Genomic DNA, 16,559 nt, shown 5'->3' with positions numbered 1-16,559 from the left:
AGAGCCCAACAGCTGCACATAGTCCCAAGCCCGAAGAGGAGAGGCTACTAGGAACTGGTCCACCTGAGCCTGAAGTTTGACAATCCGATTGTCCGGCAGGAACACTCTGCCCACTTGGGTGTCGAATCGAACTCCCAGATACTCCAGGGACTGAGTCGGGCGCAGCTGGCTCTTCTCCCAGTTGATAATCCACCCCAGGGAGCTCAAAAGAGCAATCACCCGGTCCACAGCTTTGCCGCACTCTGCATAAGAGGGGGCTCGGATCAACCAGTCGTCCAGATAAGGATGGACTTGTACTCCTTCCTTTCGCAGGAAGGCCGCGATGACCACCATTACTTTGGAGAAGGTCCACGGAGCAGTAGCCAACCCGAAAGGGAGGGCTCTGAACTGGAAGTGTCGGCCCAGGACTGCAAAACGCAGAAAGCGTTGATGAGGAGGCCAGATGGGAATATGCAGGTACGCTTCCTTGAAGTCCAAGGAAGCCAAGAACTCCCCTGCCTTCACTGCCGCTATAACAGAGCGGAGAGTCTCCATGCAAAAGTGCCGCACTTTCAAGGCCCGATTGACCCCTTTGAGGTCGAGGATAGGCCGGACAGAATCTCCTTTCTTTGGTACCACAAAGTAAATGGAGTAACGTCCCTTGCCAATCTGATTTTCTGGCACCGGAACGACCGCACCCAGGCGTATCAGGTTGTCCAAGGTCTGCTGCACTGCCACAGCTTTGACCGGAGACTTGCAGGGAGAGAGTACAAACCCGTCTCTTAAGGGTCGGCAGAACTCTAACTTGTAGCCGTCTCTGATGACTTCCAGAACCCAAGCGTCTGAAGTTACCCTGGTCCACTCGCCCAGAAACGAGGACAGGCGTCCTCCAATCTGCACTGGGCCATGGACCAGGGCCCCGTCATTGGGTACGAGACCCTGGGGGAGGACCGGAGGGCGTACCTCCGGGACGGCGGTCTCTGCGAAAGGAATGCTGCTTGGGGGAGAAGTTCCTTTTGAAGGAAGAGGGGGCAGAGGAGCCCGACTTGCCCGGGCGGTACCGACGGGCTTCCTGAAACCGTCCTCTGGAGATACCGGGGCGATCACTGGCCCGAGCCCTGACCTCTGGTAACCTCTTGCCCTTAGACGTGCCGAGATCGGTCACGATTTTGTCCAGCTCGACCCCAAAGAGCAGCTTGCCTTTAAAAGGCAACTTAGCCAGGCGGGACTTAGAGACGTGGTCCGCAGACCAATGTTTCAGCCAAAGCCAGCGCCGCGCAGAGACTGTCTGAGCCATACCTTTAGCCGAGGCTCTCAAGACATCATACAGTAAGTCTGCCAAATAAGCCAAGCCCGATTCCAGGGCCAGCCAATCAGCCCTCAAGGAAGGATCCGAGGGGGAAGCCCGCTGCACCATCGTCAGGCACGCCCTGGCCACATAGGAGCCGCAAACTTAAGGCAGCCGCCTCGAAGGACGACCTTAAAGCCGCTTCCAATCTTCTGTCTTGGGCGTCCTTTAGGGCCGTGCCACCTTCCACCGGCAACGCCGTTTTCTTAGTCACCGCAGTGATTAAAGAATCCACGGTAGGCCAAATAAAGGCCTCACGTTCACTTTCAGGCAAAGGATAGAGGCGGGACATAGCCCTAGCCACTTTGAGGCTCGCTTCCGGGACATCCCATTGAGCCGAAATTAAGGTGTGCATGGCATCATGCACGTGGAAGGTTCTAGGCGGGCGCTTCGTCCCCAGCATAATGGCAGAGCCAACAGGGGCTGAGGGAGAGACGTCCTCTGGCGAGGAAATCTTCAAAATGCTCATGGCCTGCACTAACAGGTTGGGCAAATCCTCTGAGCGAAAGATCCGTGCTGCAGAGGGGTCATCCGCTCCATCCGAGCGGGAATCCGTCTCCTCCAAGGAATCCCCAAAGGACCGTTGGGAGAACTCAGATACGCTGCCCTCATCTACATCAGAGGAAACAGAGTCCTCTAAGGCCTGGGAATCCACCCGAGGGTGTTTACTTCCGGGGGCCTCAACCCCTTTATCGGACAAGGGAGAAGGTGCAGCGTTTTGCATAAGAAAGGCCTGATGCAGCAGCAAAATAAACTCGGGGGAGAAACCCCCCAGACTGTGCACTTCAGCAGCCTGGGCCACAGCCCTAGACGCACCCTCAACCGGCGCTCGCAAGAGCGGGGGAGAAACATGCTGCGCATCCAAGATGGCGTCCGGCGCGACACTCCGTGAAGGAGCCGCGCGGGAAGAACGGCGCTTAACTTTAGCCGCTTTTCTGCCGTCGCCCAAATGAAGGGCGGCCATGGCATTAACGTCTCCCACCTCAAGGGCGGCCCAAGAAGAAGCCGTCCGAGCAGCGTGGCCGGCCAAGATGGCGGAGGCGAGCAGCGGGGGATGGGCGTTTATGGCGGGAAAAACCGCCGCACCCGAGGAAGAACCGGGACACTGACCGGCCTCCAAACTGACACCCAACAAGGGCGTATCAGACTTTAAAACCCCCGCATCCCCGCTAAACGCGCACACACGGTCCGGGGAGCGATTCTTTGCGCCCTCGCCCTCCGACGCCATCAGCCACGTGGAGATCAATCGGGGAACCCCCTGCCCGCTACAAAAAGGTAAAAATTACCTGCTTTCCGCTCCGAGCTGTAACGACCTGGTGTCCCAGTGAGTAGCTGCAATAAACGTTTAAATAAACGTCGAAATAAACGCCCTTAAGGACGTCCAAAATTTTTTTTTTTTTTTAAACGGAGCCAGCGGGAGGGGGGAGAAAAGGAGGGACCTGGCACCACCAGGTTTGCACTTGCTCAAGAAGAGCCCTCAACCCCAGGCACTCAACAAAACCTAAAAATTAGGCTTGGAGGCCTAGCCAGAGCTGCTGCTGTGTGTGACCACCACCTGCTGAGATAGAGAACATACTGAGGAGTTTCCGGCAGCACATGACCACATATAGGGAGGCAAAAGGATTGCTCTCTATCTCCACCTGCTGGTAGATGGACACAACCCACCAGTCTATGGATTGATCAGCATGATGATATGGAAGTTATGATTCACACAGAGCAACTTTATTAGTGACTTTTGAGCTCCCGCAACATGTGGATATGATTATGAAACTGTACTTTTGATATCCACAAGTTTTGTTCATGGGTCATAAGATCTGGATATTTCCTGATGTGACAAGACAGACTGTTATGTCTTGTTAAGAGGTTTGTTCTCTTGGTGCATCTTTTGTTATGTTATCCGTGTAAATGTGTAATTACCTATGTTAATTACCAATTATGTATATTTTTATTCTCAATAGCTAAAGGTTTTCTTAGTTCTAAGAGAGGGACTAGTGTAGCCGGGTCTGGAGTGTAAATCTCAAGCAGGCGTAGTAAGGGTGGAAGTTAACCATTAATGCCTTTTCCTTTTATGCAATGTTTCATGTTTAAATCCCCATTTAAATTGTTAGACTCTGTCCCCACTTATTTTGTAGACTAACTGTACATAGGGTTTTCCCCTTTTTTTTAATCTATGTGGAAATTATTTATTTTCTTTCAGTGTATATTGCTATGTTTTTTTTTCCTTGCCTATGAGGAGTTATTCCTTGTATTGTTAAATTATAATTGCATAAATACATTTTTTTTAAAGGAAGATGCTGCGTTTTGTACATAAGTCTGACCATGTAATCTCCCTATTGGTAGAGTATCGCTGGTTGCTTGTGAACTTTAGGATTAGATATAAGATTCTCACACCTCCACAGCCATCTTATCTAGCCAACTATCTTATCCCCTACTCTCCAGGATGTCAGCTGTGCTCTTCCAATTATAATCACTTGCAGATTCCTCCACCTAACAAAATTTGGGCCCCATTTACTAAGCTGCACTAGCGTTTTTAGCACACACTAAGAGCCAGATGCACTAAAGTCGTTGTTAGAGCCTTTCCCTACCGAATTCCATAGCGAATTAGTAGGGAACGGCAATGCATCAAAAAAAGGGAATGCAAATGAGCTGCTCGTTGCAGCTCACTTGCATTCTCTAATCCCTCGTAAAATGGTCGGAGAATCGGCCGGTAGAGCATAAGCATTATGCTGGCTGCTCTGCGCATGCCAAGGACATCAAAAATAAAACAAACCAAAAAAACGACGTGCCTATGGATGTCCTTATGGACGTCCTTTACAGACGGCGGTCACCCCCGCCCGAGGTCGCCACCACCGCTCCCCCCTGCATTGAAAGAGCTTTCCGCAGCCCTGCCCCCCTCCGAGGTCGCCGCCACTCCCCCCTCTCTTGAAATGACAGCTTCCCCGCCATCCTCTGCACCCCCGTGGCCCCACCCCCGCCACCCCCTGAGGTTGTCCCCGCTGCCGCTCCCCCCGCCCCCCCTCCGTCTGCCACCGGGCCCTCACAGCGCCTCTCACCCCCGTGTGAAGGCGCTGCACCAGCCGCAGCAGCAACAACTAATCGCTTGGCTTCGGGACTTCCCTTCTTTCCTCCTTGGCCCACCCTCGTCTGACGTAAGTAACAACTTACATCAGACGAGGGCGGGCCAAGGAGGAAAGAAGGGAAGTCCCGAAGCCAAGCGATCAGCTATTGCCTGCTGCGGCCGGTGCAGCGCCTTCACACGGGGGTGAGAGGCGCTGTGAGGGCCCGGTGGCAGACGGAGGGGGGCGGGTGGAGGGGGAAGCGGCGGCGGGGACAACCTCAGGGGGTGGCGGGGGTGGGGCCACGGGGGTGCAGAGGATGGCGGGAAAGCTGTCATTTCAAGAGAGGGGGGAGCGGCGGCAGCAGCCTCGGGGGGAGGGACCGGGGCTGTGGAAAGCTCTTTCAATGCAGGGGGGAGGGGGAGGGGAGGGGAGGGGGAGGGGGAGCGGTGGCGCCCTCGGGCGGGGGAGGCGTCGGAAGGGAAAAAAGAAAGCAGTGCTCGTAACGGACGTCCTTAAAGGACGTCAATGTTAGGCACAGACGTGCAGCTTGTTTTTTTTTTCCTTTCCCACAGCAGCCCCTGCCTAACGAGAGGTGCAGACCTCACGTTAGGGTTTCAACCGTAAGGGGAATCGGTAAACGTTAGTGCATATATTAGTGCATATCATTATAATAGCCTTGTAATGGTACTGCAGCTCATTATGATTTGTATTCCGTTTTCGTTAACTGCTACCGTGATCAGAAAATGGCGTTTAGTGCATGCCAGGGTTTACTACTTGCTCGTTAATGGCTCATTGTTTAGTGCATCTGGCCCTAAGTGCTAGAGTCACCCATATGTTCCAGTGGGCGACTTAGCATTTAGCACGTGCTAATCATTAGTGCATGCTAAAAATGCTAATGCGCCCTTAGCACTGATTAGTAAACAGGGCCCTTCATCTGGAATTCACCCACTCAGTTTAGCTATCAAGCACCTCTGCTTTGGAGTGCTCTTCCAGCAGATTTTGTAAAGCAATGTTGCTACTCCCAGTCTAGGAAGAAATTAAAGACTACTATTTGAGTGGGCTATACAGCTTTGTATATGTTTTGTATACTTTTACAGTTTTCTTTGGTCCTAGTTGTTCTTCATAATATAAAACTTTACATTTTGTATTTTGTGTCTGTTTAAAATGTTTATTGGATTTAAATTCTGCTTTTTTTTTTTATTGTGATTAAACTTTAAGACAGCTGTAAGGTGCTTGGCAGTTAGAAAATGGGCAGCACCATCCCACACAGCTTCGAGGAAGCACTGGATATTCAGCAGGCTAAGCCAGCGACATGTTCAAAGTGTTCTATTATAATGGTTTCTTTGCCAGGAACAAAGTTCCCACACTCCTTTGCACAGGAACCTGACCACAATTGTTCCAAAGGCTCTTTCATCCTACGGAACGATCACAGTTTTGCTGTCAGCAATCTACAACTCCCACATCTGTAGCTGGCATTCACAGAAACCTCAGAGGGAATCCAGACAGAGAAATGCTGCCCAAACAGAAATGTTGCTTGAAGACATTTCATCAGTCCGCCACGTATGGTGGAGGTAGCATATAAACACCAGTTCCACAGTATTCCTCTTATATCACTCTGCACAGACCCCACTCCATGTACATAACGACTGCTTCGTTTCTGTGTGTTACTTATTATGGATATTATATCCTTATCCTTCTACAGTTTGTTGTTGTGTAACTAATAGCTTTAATCTCTTCAATTTTTTGTTTTCTCATAATTTAAAATAAATAAAACATTATTGGTATGTATTTTTGTTGAAGTTTTATTTTAGAGGCCTAAGCTATTGCATCCTTCACACTGACACCAAAAAAATACAATTGTGTGGCCCGAGACCTGAGATGTAGACCAGAAGAGGTATCATCAGCTAAGCAAACCCTGCTATTCCAGTCTTTCTACAGCAGGGGGCAGCACTGCTGTTCCCCCACTGCACCAAATTAGAGTTCACACACACGACAGCACAGTAACTCTCATCTTTCTGCAGCACACGACGCAGGCCAATTCCTTGCTGCGCCAATGCACATAGTTCTTATTCTTTCAACAGCGCTGTCACTCCTGTATCTGAGTCACACGCAGAGCAGTGCCATCCTCCACCACACCAAGTTGCAGAGTTCATAAATGCACCAACAGGATAGTCATTCCAATCTCTCTCCAGGAAAGGAGTAGTGTGCATTACAGGCTCTCAACTGTGCCATGCCTTAATCATCTGAAAAGTTGAAAGCCATGGCAGATGTCAGTGTGTCCGAGAGCTTTGTTGCAATTTTATCTAAAATAAAAAAAAAATAAAAAAAGAGGGGAAGGAAATAGTGACTTCAGAAAATAACAAAGCATTAGTCCAACAGAATCCTCAAAAACTGGGCCTAGAGAAGCAGCAGCAGAAAGGTTAGCAGACAGGCTGTATGAGAATATAGCACCTTGGGAGCTTGTTGGTTCAAGTGTTCAGTTAAAAGTCACCACAGCATAAGGCTGTCTCAGAGTAAGGTGGGTACAAGGCTTAAGCTGTGAGAGAGACCCTCATGGTAACTGGAAAAGATGCACATTTATCTGTGAGATGCTGCTAGCCAGATAATGGGATTATGTATTTTCAGCTAGCTGGGAGGCCCTCTGCCTGACTTACCTGCCCGCTTCTGCAGTTTCCGCCGTCTTTTGCTTGCCGCCTGCAGGCCCTGCCCTTGCAGAAGTGGATCTAGGGCCTGAATCTCTTGGAGGTTGGGAGCTCTTGGAACAACTCCCACTGCTGCAGTGGCCTCATGTTTATTCCTACTAACTTTGATTTCTACTGTCATGGGACCAAACTGGAAGAAAGGAAGGAAAAGTTTAGATTATACTTGCTCACATGCAGCATGCTGTAGGAAAACCCAGGGGCTTCCAACTTAACATTCCTGGTATTCCTCCAAAAACTTCCTAATGTTTCATGCTAAGGGACTCGGAGAGGTGTCACCCTGCCCAGTCTGATAGCTTCTATGAATTTAGACTAAATGCACCTGGAATGACACTGTGGCTACAGGAGTAGTGCTGAATGAGAGATACTGGCCTGAAAACAGCTACAATATAGAATATGTCAGATTAAAAAAAACACACAGCCCACTTCATATGCCTATTTTCTCTTCTGTTGCAGTATTACAGATCATCTTTGTTTGAACATTTACTTTCTCACAACTGAGTATATTTCGTATGCATCCCATGCTTTCTGGAATTCCAGTACATTTGCCTCCTCTAGGAGGCTGTTCTACGTATCAACCGCTCTTTGTGAGAAGAAATAGTTCCTTAAACGATTCCTCACTTTATCCCCATTGAGCCTCAAGCCTCAAATAGTCATATTTGTTCTAGAGCTTCCTTTCCAATCAAAAATATTTGCTTCTTCTCCACTATTAATACCTTTGAGGTACTTAAGTGTTTATCATGCCCCACCCCCACCTTTCCTTCTCTAATGCAAACATCTAAGTCCTAAAGAGGGGCATTTTCGATATGATGTATAAATCCGATTTTGGACATTTTGCAAAAAACGTCCAAAAACCTAGTAGCAAACATGGCCATTTTCAAACCAGAAAAAAAAAATCCAACTTTTTGTTTCAAAAATGGCCATTTACTAGATGTTGAAAATGCACAAAAACACGCCACTGAGATATAGAAGGAGCCAGCATTCCTGGTAGACTGGCCACACAGACACCCCCAGCAGAGCAGTGGGGCACCCTAGGGGACACTGCTCTGGACTTCACTTAAAAGGTCTCAGGTATACATATCACCGTTACCCCCTTATATTGTATGGGGAGCCCTCCAAAACCCACCAAAAACCTACTGTACACCACTACCTTATGTCTGCAGGTGTCACCTATATGTGGGTACAGTACATAAGTAATGCCACACTGGGAAAAGACCAAGGGTCCATCGAGCCCAGCATCCTATCCACGACAGCGGCCAATCCAGGCCAAGGGCACCTGGCAAGCTTCCCAAACGTACATTCTATACATGTTATTCCTGGAATTGTGGATTTTTCCCAAGTCCATTTAGTAGCGGTTTATGGACTTGTCCTTTAGGAAACCATCTAACCCCTTTTTAAACTCTGCCAAGCTAACCGCCTTCACCACGTTCTCCGGCAACGAATTCCAGAGTTTAATTACGCGTTGGGTGAAGAAACATTTTCTCCGATTTGTTTTAAATTTGTTTTTGGTGAGTTTTGGAGGGCTCACACTTTCCACCACAAGTGTAACAGTTAGAGTAGGATATGGGCCCGGGTCCCATTCTCTACAATGCACTGCACCGACCACTAGGCTACTCCAGGGACCTGACTGCTGCTCTAATTGGACTGGCTATAACTTCTGAAGCTGTCATAGAGGCTGGTATGTACTATTTCTTTCACATCTTTGGGGGTGGGAGGGGGTCATGCCTTAATCCTTCCAGTGGTCATCTGGTCATTTAAGGCACCTTTTTGTGACTTAGTCATGATTGAAACAGGTCTAAACATCTTTTAGACCTGGATATTTTTGCTTTATTCTGCTACTAGTAAAAAAGGCCCGTTTCTGACCCAAATGAAACGGGTGCTAGCAAGGTTTTCCTCATTGAGCAGTTGCCTGTGAGGTGCGATGCCCCCCCTCCCGGCACCATCCGACCCACGGCGATGCATCTGGCCACAGCCATCCGACCCACCGTGCCCATCGCACCCACCTTCGCGTTGGTTTGGTGGCGGGGGACCCGGAACCCCGCCACCACAAGTCCTGTGTGCTGAGTACGGCGTCATCGTCGGCGTTGGTAGCTGTGCAGGGCGGAGTTCTGTGTGTCTGACGTCATGCACGTGCAGGACGTCAGACGCACAGAAGCCCTGCCTCCACAGGCTAGGAACGCCGAAGATGACGCCGTAGTGAGCAGACAGGGCTTGTGCTGGCGGGGTTTCAGGTCCCCCGCCGGCAAAGCAACGCAAAGGTGGGTGTCTCAGGAGGGGGTTGTTGCGGGGGGGTGCTGGAGGTCCTTGTGTTGAGCTGCAGCTTTAGGGGGGGGGGGTCAACCGTTTGTTTAGGTGATTTTTTTTTCCTGCCCTCGACGTCATGACGTTTGACGCGAGGGCGGGGCACGGGTCTGTGGGGTGGCTTCACCACCATGAATCCACGAACCGTTCTGGGAGACTGACTGACTTCAGTGACGTCAGTGTCCTCAGAACGTTGAGGTTGCTTTTTATTATAGTAGATGGCAGAAAAATGTCCAAGTTTTGGGAACACCTAAATCCCACCCCCTTGTGATTTGGACGTACTGCATATGAACAGCATAGAAAACCATCTTAAAAATGGGTTTCGAAAATTGAAATTTGGACATTTTGCAAACAACTCTTCCCCCCCCCCCCTCCCCCCAAAAAAAACGTTCATCTGTCACTTCGTGCCGCTCTTTGGACATTTTTCTGTTTTGAAAATGAGCCCCTAAGTCTCACATCCTATGGCATACGTTGTTGATTCTGAACTATTTTGATACCCTATATTCAGGTTGGGGGGGGGGGGTAGTTTGTTTATTCATGCTGTTAGCTATGTTCTTACTTGACCCTTGGTAAATGAGGGGGTCAGAGTAATACAGGCATGCTTTTGGATAGTAGGTTGGGATTTTAATTTTTGTTCTCTGTGTATTTTAGTATTTATAGTCCACTGCATTTTATGTATACATTTTTATTGTAATTCCTTGTGATATTGTAATTTTTCTTGGTATTGTTTCTTGTTTTAAATGTTTTCTTTTTCTGATCTTATTGTATGATACTTTGGCCTACCTTTCCGGACACAGAAGTTGGAAACAGAAATATAAAAGTAAATGGAAAATGTTTGGATAATTGCAAATAAATGTTCACGATACTATAGTCAAAAGAAACCAGATTTAATTGAACAGGAAGTCCAAATAAAAGGATGATAAATCTGTTGTACCAAAAAAAAAAAAACCAAACAAACCAAAAGTGACAGCAGAAAGGTCAATCTTGTAATTATCAGCTTCCCTATACCCTATACAAGCACATCAATTTTATCATCCTCACTAATCACTCCAGTATACATTCTCCATTCATTACATGGCTTTTGTCTCCCAAGCACGAGTTGACACTACTGTGCATTCTGCACAGCTATACTGTTTTGAAATTCTCTTACACTGCCTTTGTGTGCTGAGCCTTCTTTTGCAAAGTTTAAGACAGCATTTAAAATCAATCTTTTTGGGCTAGCTTTTGGAGAATAGGCATTAGCACTTGTGTGTATACTTATACATCTTAGTTGTGCATATGTTCCCTTACCCTCCCTTTTCCCCACCCCTTAGTTTCTATATTCTTTGTTCTTCCCCATTACATAACGGCCTTCCTTCCTACCTCTAATTTCTCAAATGTTGGAATTTGTAAACCACTTTGCTTTACTTGCTATGATAAGAGGTATATCAAGTACAACAAACATAAACATGAACCAGCTTTTATGAAGAGGGATGAAACCTACCCATCTCCAGTCCTTTGGAACCACTGCCGTCTTAAAAGATTTCTTAAACAGAACCATCAGTGGAACTCCAGAACCCTCCACATCCTGGGATTTATTCTATCCTACCTCTCACTGCCTTGTCGATTTTCAGTTCTGCTAGTTCCATGCAAGCCCTCACCGATATCTACCTTTCTACCATTAGTATTCCTGGTATCTGTCTTTGGTTTTACTTTATCCCTTTTCACTGAATCCTGAAGGTGGTCCTTGTTCAATTTTCTTGTTACCTCTACCCCTTCCTTTTTTTTTTCTTAAGATTCTTCCTTTCACTGACATATCTATTCAGTGGAGAATAAAATGTAAAGTATTATCTTTGATTCACAAAGCATTAAATGACGAGGCACCATTGGCCATTGTGAACTCACTTAAGATTTATAGCCCTGAACGTGCCCTACGTTCAGAAAACTTTCTGCTTGATGTACCCTCTTTTCATCATATAAAATTAAATGACTATCGATCTTCCATAGTCTATGTAGGGGGTGCTATGTTATGGAATGCACTAGTGATGACCTATGTAAAATTGCTTCTGTTATTCAGTTTAAAAAACAGTTGAAAACTCAATTTATTTGTACAGACCTTTGCTTCTGTCTAGGCAATTATTATGAACTTTTTGCACTGCCTATAATATTTTGGTAACAACGGAAAAAAAGTAGAGTGCTATGGGAGAATCACTATGGTGGAGTTTACAGGCAAAGTCTCATATCAAGTCGCAGCTGATTTTAAACTTGTTCGCTGCTAACGTTCGAATCATAGACACATGCCCTCCCTCCTACCATTGATCTCAGCTAGCAGCAACACTGATTTCTTTGTATCACTTTTTTTTCTTATTTTTGTTTTTTATTATACTATTCTAACATGCTGCTAGCTTTCAAATTACTGTAGCAAACTTGCTAAAGATGGCTTTAATAACTTATAACTTATCTGCATGCCGTTAGACAAGTACACCCCAACAGGAGCCTGTTTCGCCCTCCTGCTTTCTCAAGGGGAACTTAACGTGCAGTCTCTGTAAAACTTAGCAAACAGACGTATAAGCTCATCTAATCTAACACTCCCATATGACATATAGAATACAAATAAGCATCCAGGACTCACCAGGCTGTCAGATATTTGTTCACCAACCATCTGTCGATACTCAAATATGTGGTGGCATCTTTTTAACTCCTCCCAACCCAGGAACAGCTGATCCATCTATTTGTGTTTCACATAAAACAACACTTGGTTCCAATGTATTTTGGTGATACACCTAGTATGTCTCACGTTGTAATAGACTTTTATTGTGGTCTCCTCCTCTAGATGCAGGATTGATATGGTCTATGGCCATAATATATATTAGTATATTACTAATTGTATCTGATATCCTGGAATGACTATGTCATAACAAAACTCTGTAAGCCACATTGAGCCTGCAAATAGGTGGGAAAATGTGGGATACAAATGCAATAAATAAATAAATAAATAACGCGCAAAGCATCAACATGATGATTAAATTACATAGTGTTGCACTAAAGGGGGGGGCCTTGTATTTGTGCCATGATGCAGGAACGATGTTCTATCATACGTTCATGAAGGGACCTACTTGTCTTCCCTATATACACTTTCCTGCAAGGACATACTATATGATAAATAACACCGCGCGTCCGACAAGTAGTATGATGTTTCAAATTGTATTGCTTGCCATCATGTACAAAAAATTGTGTTTCCACTGTAATGTCACATGTCTTACAGTTTTTCTTGTTGCACTTAAAATGTCCTATAGGTTCCCCCGGACTTCTGTTGTCTTGTTCTACTAATTCAGCTGGGCTGAGCAACTCTTTAAGATTTCTGCCTCTCGAAAACACAGTGCGCAGGTCACATTGTGGAAATGTGGGATGAGTCTTAATTATATCCCAATGTTGTCGAATTATTTTTGCAACTGCTTCACCTCCCGACACATATTTCATAATACATGTGATCATATCATCCTCCTTTTCTCGAGTTCTAGTCTGTAACAGTAACTCTCTATTGTTGTATTTTGCTCGGCGGAATGCTCATTTCAAGGTATTGTCGGGATAATTCCTTTGCTTTATCCTGTTGTAGAATAGTTCAGAAGAACAAACAAAATCAACATCATCAGAACATATCCGCCGAAACCGGAGGAATTGGGAGAAAGGTAAACTATCACAAAGAAATCAGTGTTGCTGCTAGCTGAGATCAATTGTAGGAGGGAGGGCATGTGTCTATGATTAGAACGTTAGCAGCGTACAAGTTTAAAATCAGCTGCGACTTGAGACTTTGCCCGTAAACTCCACCATAGTGATTTTCCCATAGCACTCTACTTTTTTTGCGTTGTTATCAGAGATATAAAGTAGAGTTTAGCTGCGTTGTTTGGCTATAATATTTTGGTAGCAGAAGAGGGGGTTCAAAAGCACACACAGAAGCAGCACATACAGCACAAAAGGGCCTTCAGGAGTGGAATAATCAAGAGTCCTTTAATAAATAGACCCAACATGGGCATTGTTTTGGCGTACATTTGCCTGCATCAGAAGTCTAACAAATAGACATTAAAAAAACAATGTAAATAAAAAATCAATAATGTACAGCTATTTGCCAGTCACCATGTCTGAGGAACGACTTTTTGCTGCATGTAAAAAAAGCAGAATCCCCTGAGGAAGCCTGTCTGAGTGAAACGTGTCCCCGTTGGGAGGTTGACAATTGGAAGCCTAAGTTAAGTGCTTCTTTTGTACATCCTGTGTGACAATATTTGGCAAAGAAATGTTTGTTAACAGTGACTGAACTCAATGTTTGCTTATGATGTTATAGAAGATATTTTCATTGCCTTCAAAGGGTGAAATTGTTCAAGCAGAAGAAATTAAATTAAATAAGCAAAATTGAATGGAAAATATTTTGCAGGTTCTTTAGCCAATGACTGGTCCTGGTTAGAAGGAGCCTTGTTGAAAATTCAAGTGAGTTATGCCCAGCCGATGGCAATTACCTTTGACTGATGAGGCTTTTTTTACTCCTTTATAAATTAACAAAAAAGTTTCTCAAACATCTCTCTATATAAAAGGCAACCCCAACGTTCTGAAGCTTCCACGGAAGTTGAGGCGCCCAAGATATCCGGTGTGCCCTGGAGTGTCTGCACCGCCCTCGCGTCAAAACGTCATGACGTCGAGGGCGGCGCTATGACACTCGAGGGCCGAAACGGAAACGCCACAGCGAACAAGGCAAGTAGCTTGGAGGGACTGAGGGAGGGGGCCCCTTGCTAGTGCCTGTTTCATTCCGCTCAGAAACGGGCATTTTTTCCTAGTATATATATAAAACGAGCCAGTGTCCATGCAAAACAAAAATCTATAAATGAAACACATATTATGTGCCAATATTGCACTAAAAGAAGGTACAAAGTAGATATATACACTAAAAATGTGAAATGCAGTTGTGCTTAGTAAACATTAGTGTGTACTTAACTACATCAATTTAACATGTAAAGATGAGAGATTGCTCATTACTATGCTCTAGAAACATGCTTAATAATAATACATTGATAATACAGTATGGATACATACACAAAAAATGATAAATGTCAGAAAGCAATAAACAGTTGTGTTGTGTCAATGAAAATACTAAATAATAAAATATACAAAAAGTAAACATGCCAGTGGGATGTCTCTTTGCCACACTGAACTCTCTCCCCAAAGCGCCTTCACCTTCAACCCCCTCCCCCCCTTCACTTTCTCCCCAAGCTATGGATGAGTACTTTCATGATAAGGTTCATAAGATTAACCTTGAGTTCTCAACCAAGTCACCTCCACCTCTCCTTCCCCAAGCCCATTCTGTCAACCCTACTTCAATTTCTGCCTCCTTTTCTGAAATCACTGAAGAGGAAACTACACATTTTCTTTACTCCTCCAAACTAACTAACTGTTCCCACCCATCTACTCAGTACTATCTCTCCTACTGTCATTCCTTCTATCTATCATATCCTCAATCTTTCACTTTCTATTGCAACTGTTCCTGATGCCTTCAAAACATGCCATAGTTACATCTCTCTTCAAAAAACCTTCATTGGACTCTACCTGCCCTTCCAACTATCGCCCCATCTTCCTCCTCCCTTTCCTATCCAAGCTAATTGAACGTGCTGTGCTGTTCATTGCTGTTGTTTTGACTTTCTTTCATATCAAGCTATTCTTGATCCACTTCAATCTGGCTTTAGCCCTCTACATTCAACTGAAACAGCCCTTGAAAAAGTCTCCAATGACCTGCTCCTGGCCAAATCTAAAGGTCTCTATTCTACCCTCATCCTTCTCAATCTATCTGCTGCTTTCAACACTGTTATTCACCACCTACTCCTTGATATGCTGTCCTCACTTGGATTTCAGGGCTCTGTTCTTTCTTGATTTTCTTCCTATCTCTCCCATCGCACTTTTAGCATACGCTTTGGTGGTTCCTCCTCCTCCACCTCTCTCCCAATATCAGTTGGTGTACCTCAGGTCTGTCTTGGGACCTCTTCTTTTCTCCATCTATACTTCTCTTGGTGCTCTGATATCTTTCCATGGTTTTCAGTTATCACCTTTATGCTGATGACTCCCAATCTACCTCTCCACCCCAGAGATTTCAGCAGGAATCCAAGTCCAAGACTACGCCTGCCTGTCTGACATTGCTGCCTGGATGTCTCACCGCCATCTGAAAGTAAACATGGCGAAGACTGAGCTTCTTATCTTTCCCCCTAAAACCAACCTCTCCTCTTCCCCTATTCTCTATCTCTGTGAGTAGAGGGACAAGGAAGGGGTTTCCCCTAGCCCGCTTACAGTTTATTCTAGCATTAGAACCTTTGTTAATTAAGCTGAGAGAAGATGCAGAAGTACAGGGTCTTCGGGTGGGGAGGGAATCCATTAAATGTATGGCTTTTGCTGATGATCTGCTTTAAATTTTATCTCAGCCATACTGTTCCATGAAACAGATGTTGCATTTGGTCCACCAACATGAGGTTGCCTCTGGCTTTCTGTTGAATTTGGGTAAGTTGGAGGCAATGCCTTTGGGTGGGTATGATTATTCAGACTGGTCGGGAACTTTTCCTCTCAAGAAGGTGGATGATCAGCTGAAGTACTTGGGGGTCTACCTCACGGTTACATAAGTATGTTAAGTATTGCCATACTGGGACAGACCAAAGGTCCATTAAGCCCAGCATCCTACTTCCAACAGTGGCCAATCCAGGTCACAAATACCTGGCAAGATCCCAAAAAAGTACAAAACATTTTGTATTGCTTATCCCAGAAATAGTGGCTTTTCCCCAAGTCCATTTAATATTGGTCTATGGATTTTTCCTTTAAGAAGCCGTCCAAACCTTTTTAAAACTCCGCTAAGCTAACTGCCCCTACCACATTCTCTGGCAACAAATTCCAGAGTTTAATTACACATTGAGTGAAGAAACATGTTCTCCGATTCATTTTAAGTTTACTATATTGTAGCTTCATCGCATGCCCCCTAGTCCTAGTATTTTTGGAAAGTGTAAACAGACGCTTCACATCTACCCGTTCAATTCCACTCATTATTTTATAGACCTCTATCGTATCTCCCCTCAGCCACCTTTTCTCCAAGCTGAAGAGCCCTAGACGCTTTAGCCTTTCCTCATTGGGAAGTCGTCCCATCCCCTTTATCATTTTCGTCACCCTTCTCTG

The 16,559-nt window shown here is 45.6% G+C and overlaps 1 protein-coding gene across 2 annotated transcripts in view; it reads right to left on the bottom strand.

The window, feature by feature from the left end:
- Nucleotides 1-6,170: 6,170 nt before the first annotated feature.
- GNL3L (G protein nucleolar 3 like) overlaps nt 6,171-16,559 on the bottom strand; it is a 66,311-nt gene continuing 55,922 nt past the window's right edge. The window contains exons 14-15 of one of the 2 annotated variants that reach the window (XM_030194280.1): nt 7,041-7,218; nt 6,171-6,629 (exon numbers count right to left, since the gene is read on the bottom strand). In XM_030194280.1, coding sequence (XP_030050140.1) covers nt 6,622-6,629; nt 7,041-7,218 — 186 coding nt within the window. In that variant the 3' untranslated portion in view covers nt 6,171-6,621. Of the gene's footprint in view, nt 6,690-7,040; nt 7,219-16,559 lie in introns of both variants that reach the window. The other variant, XM_030194279.1, reaches the window with a different exon arrangement.

Source organism: Microcaecilia unicolor, chromosome 2 (assembly GCF_901765095.1).
Source record: "Microcaecilia unicolor chromosome 2, aMicUni1.1, whole genome shotgun sequence".
Classification (NCBI taxonomy): domain Eukaryota; kingdom Metazoa; phylum Chordata; class Amphibia; order Gymnophiona; family Siphonopidae; genus Microcaecilia; species Microcaecilia unicolor.
Note: the sequence above shows the minus strand (reverse complement) of the source record. Positions and strands in the feature narration are given on the sequence as shown.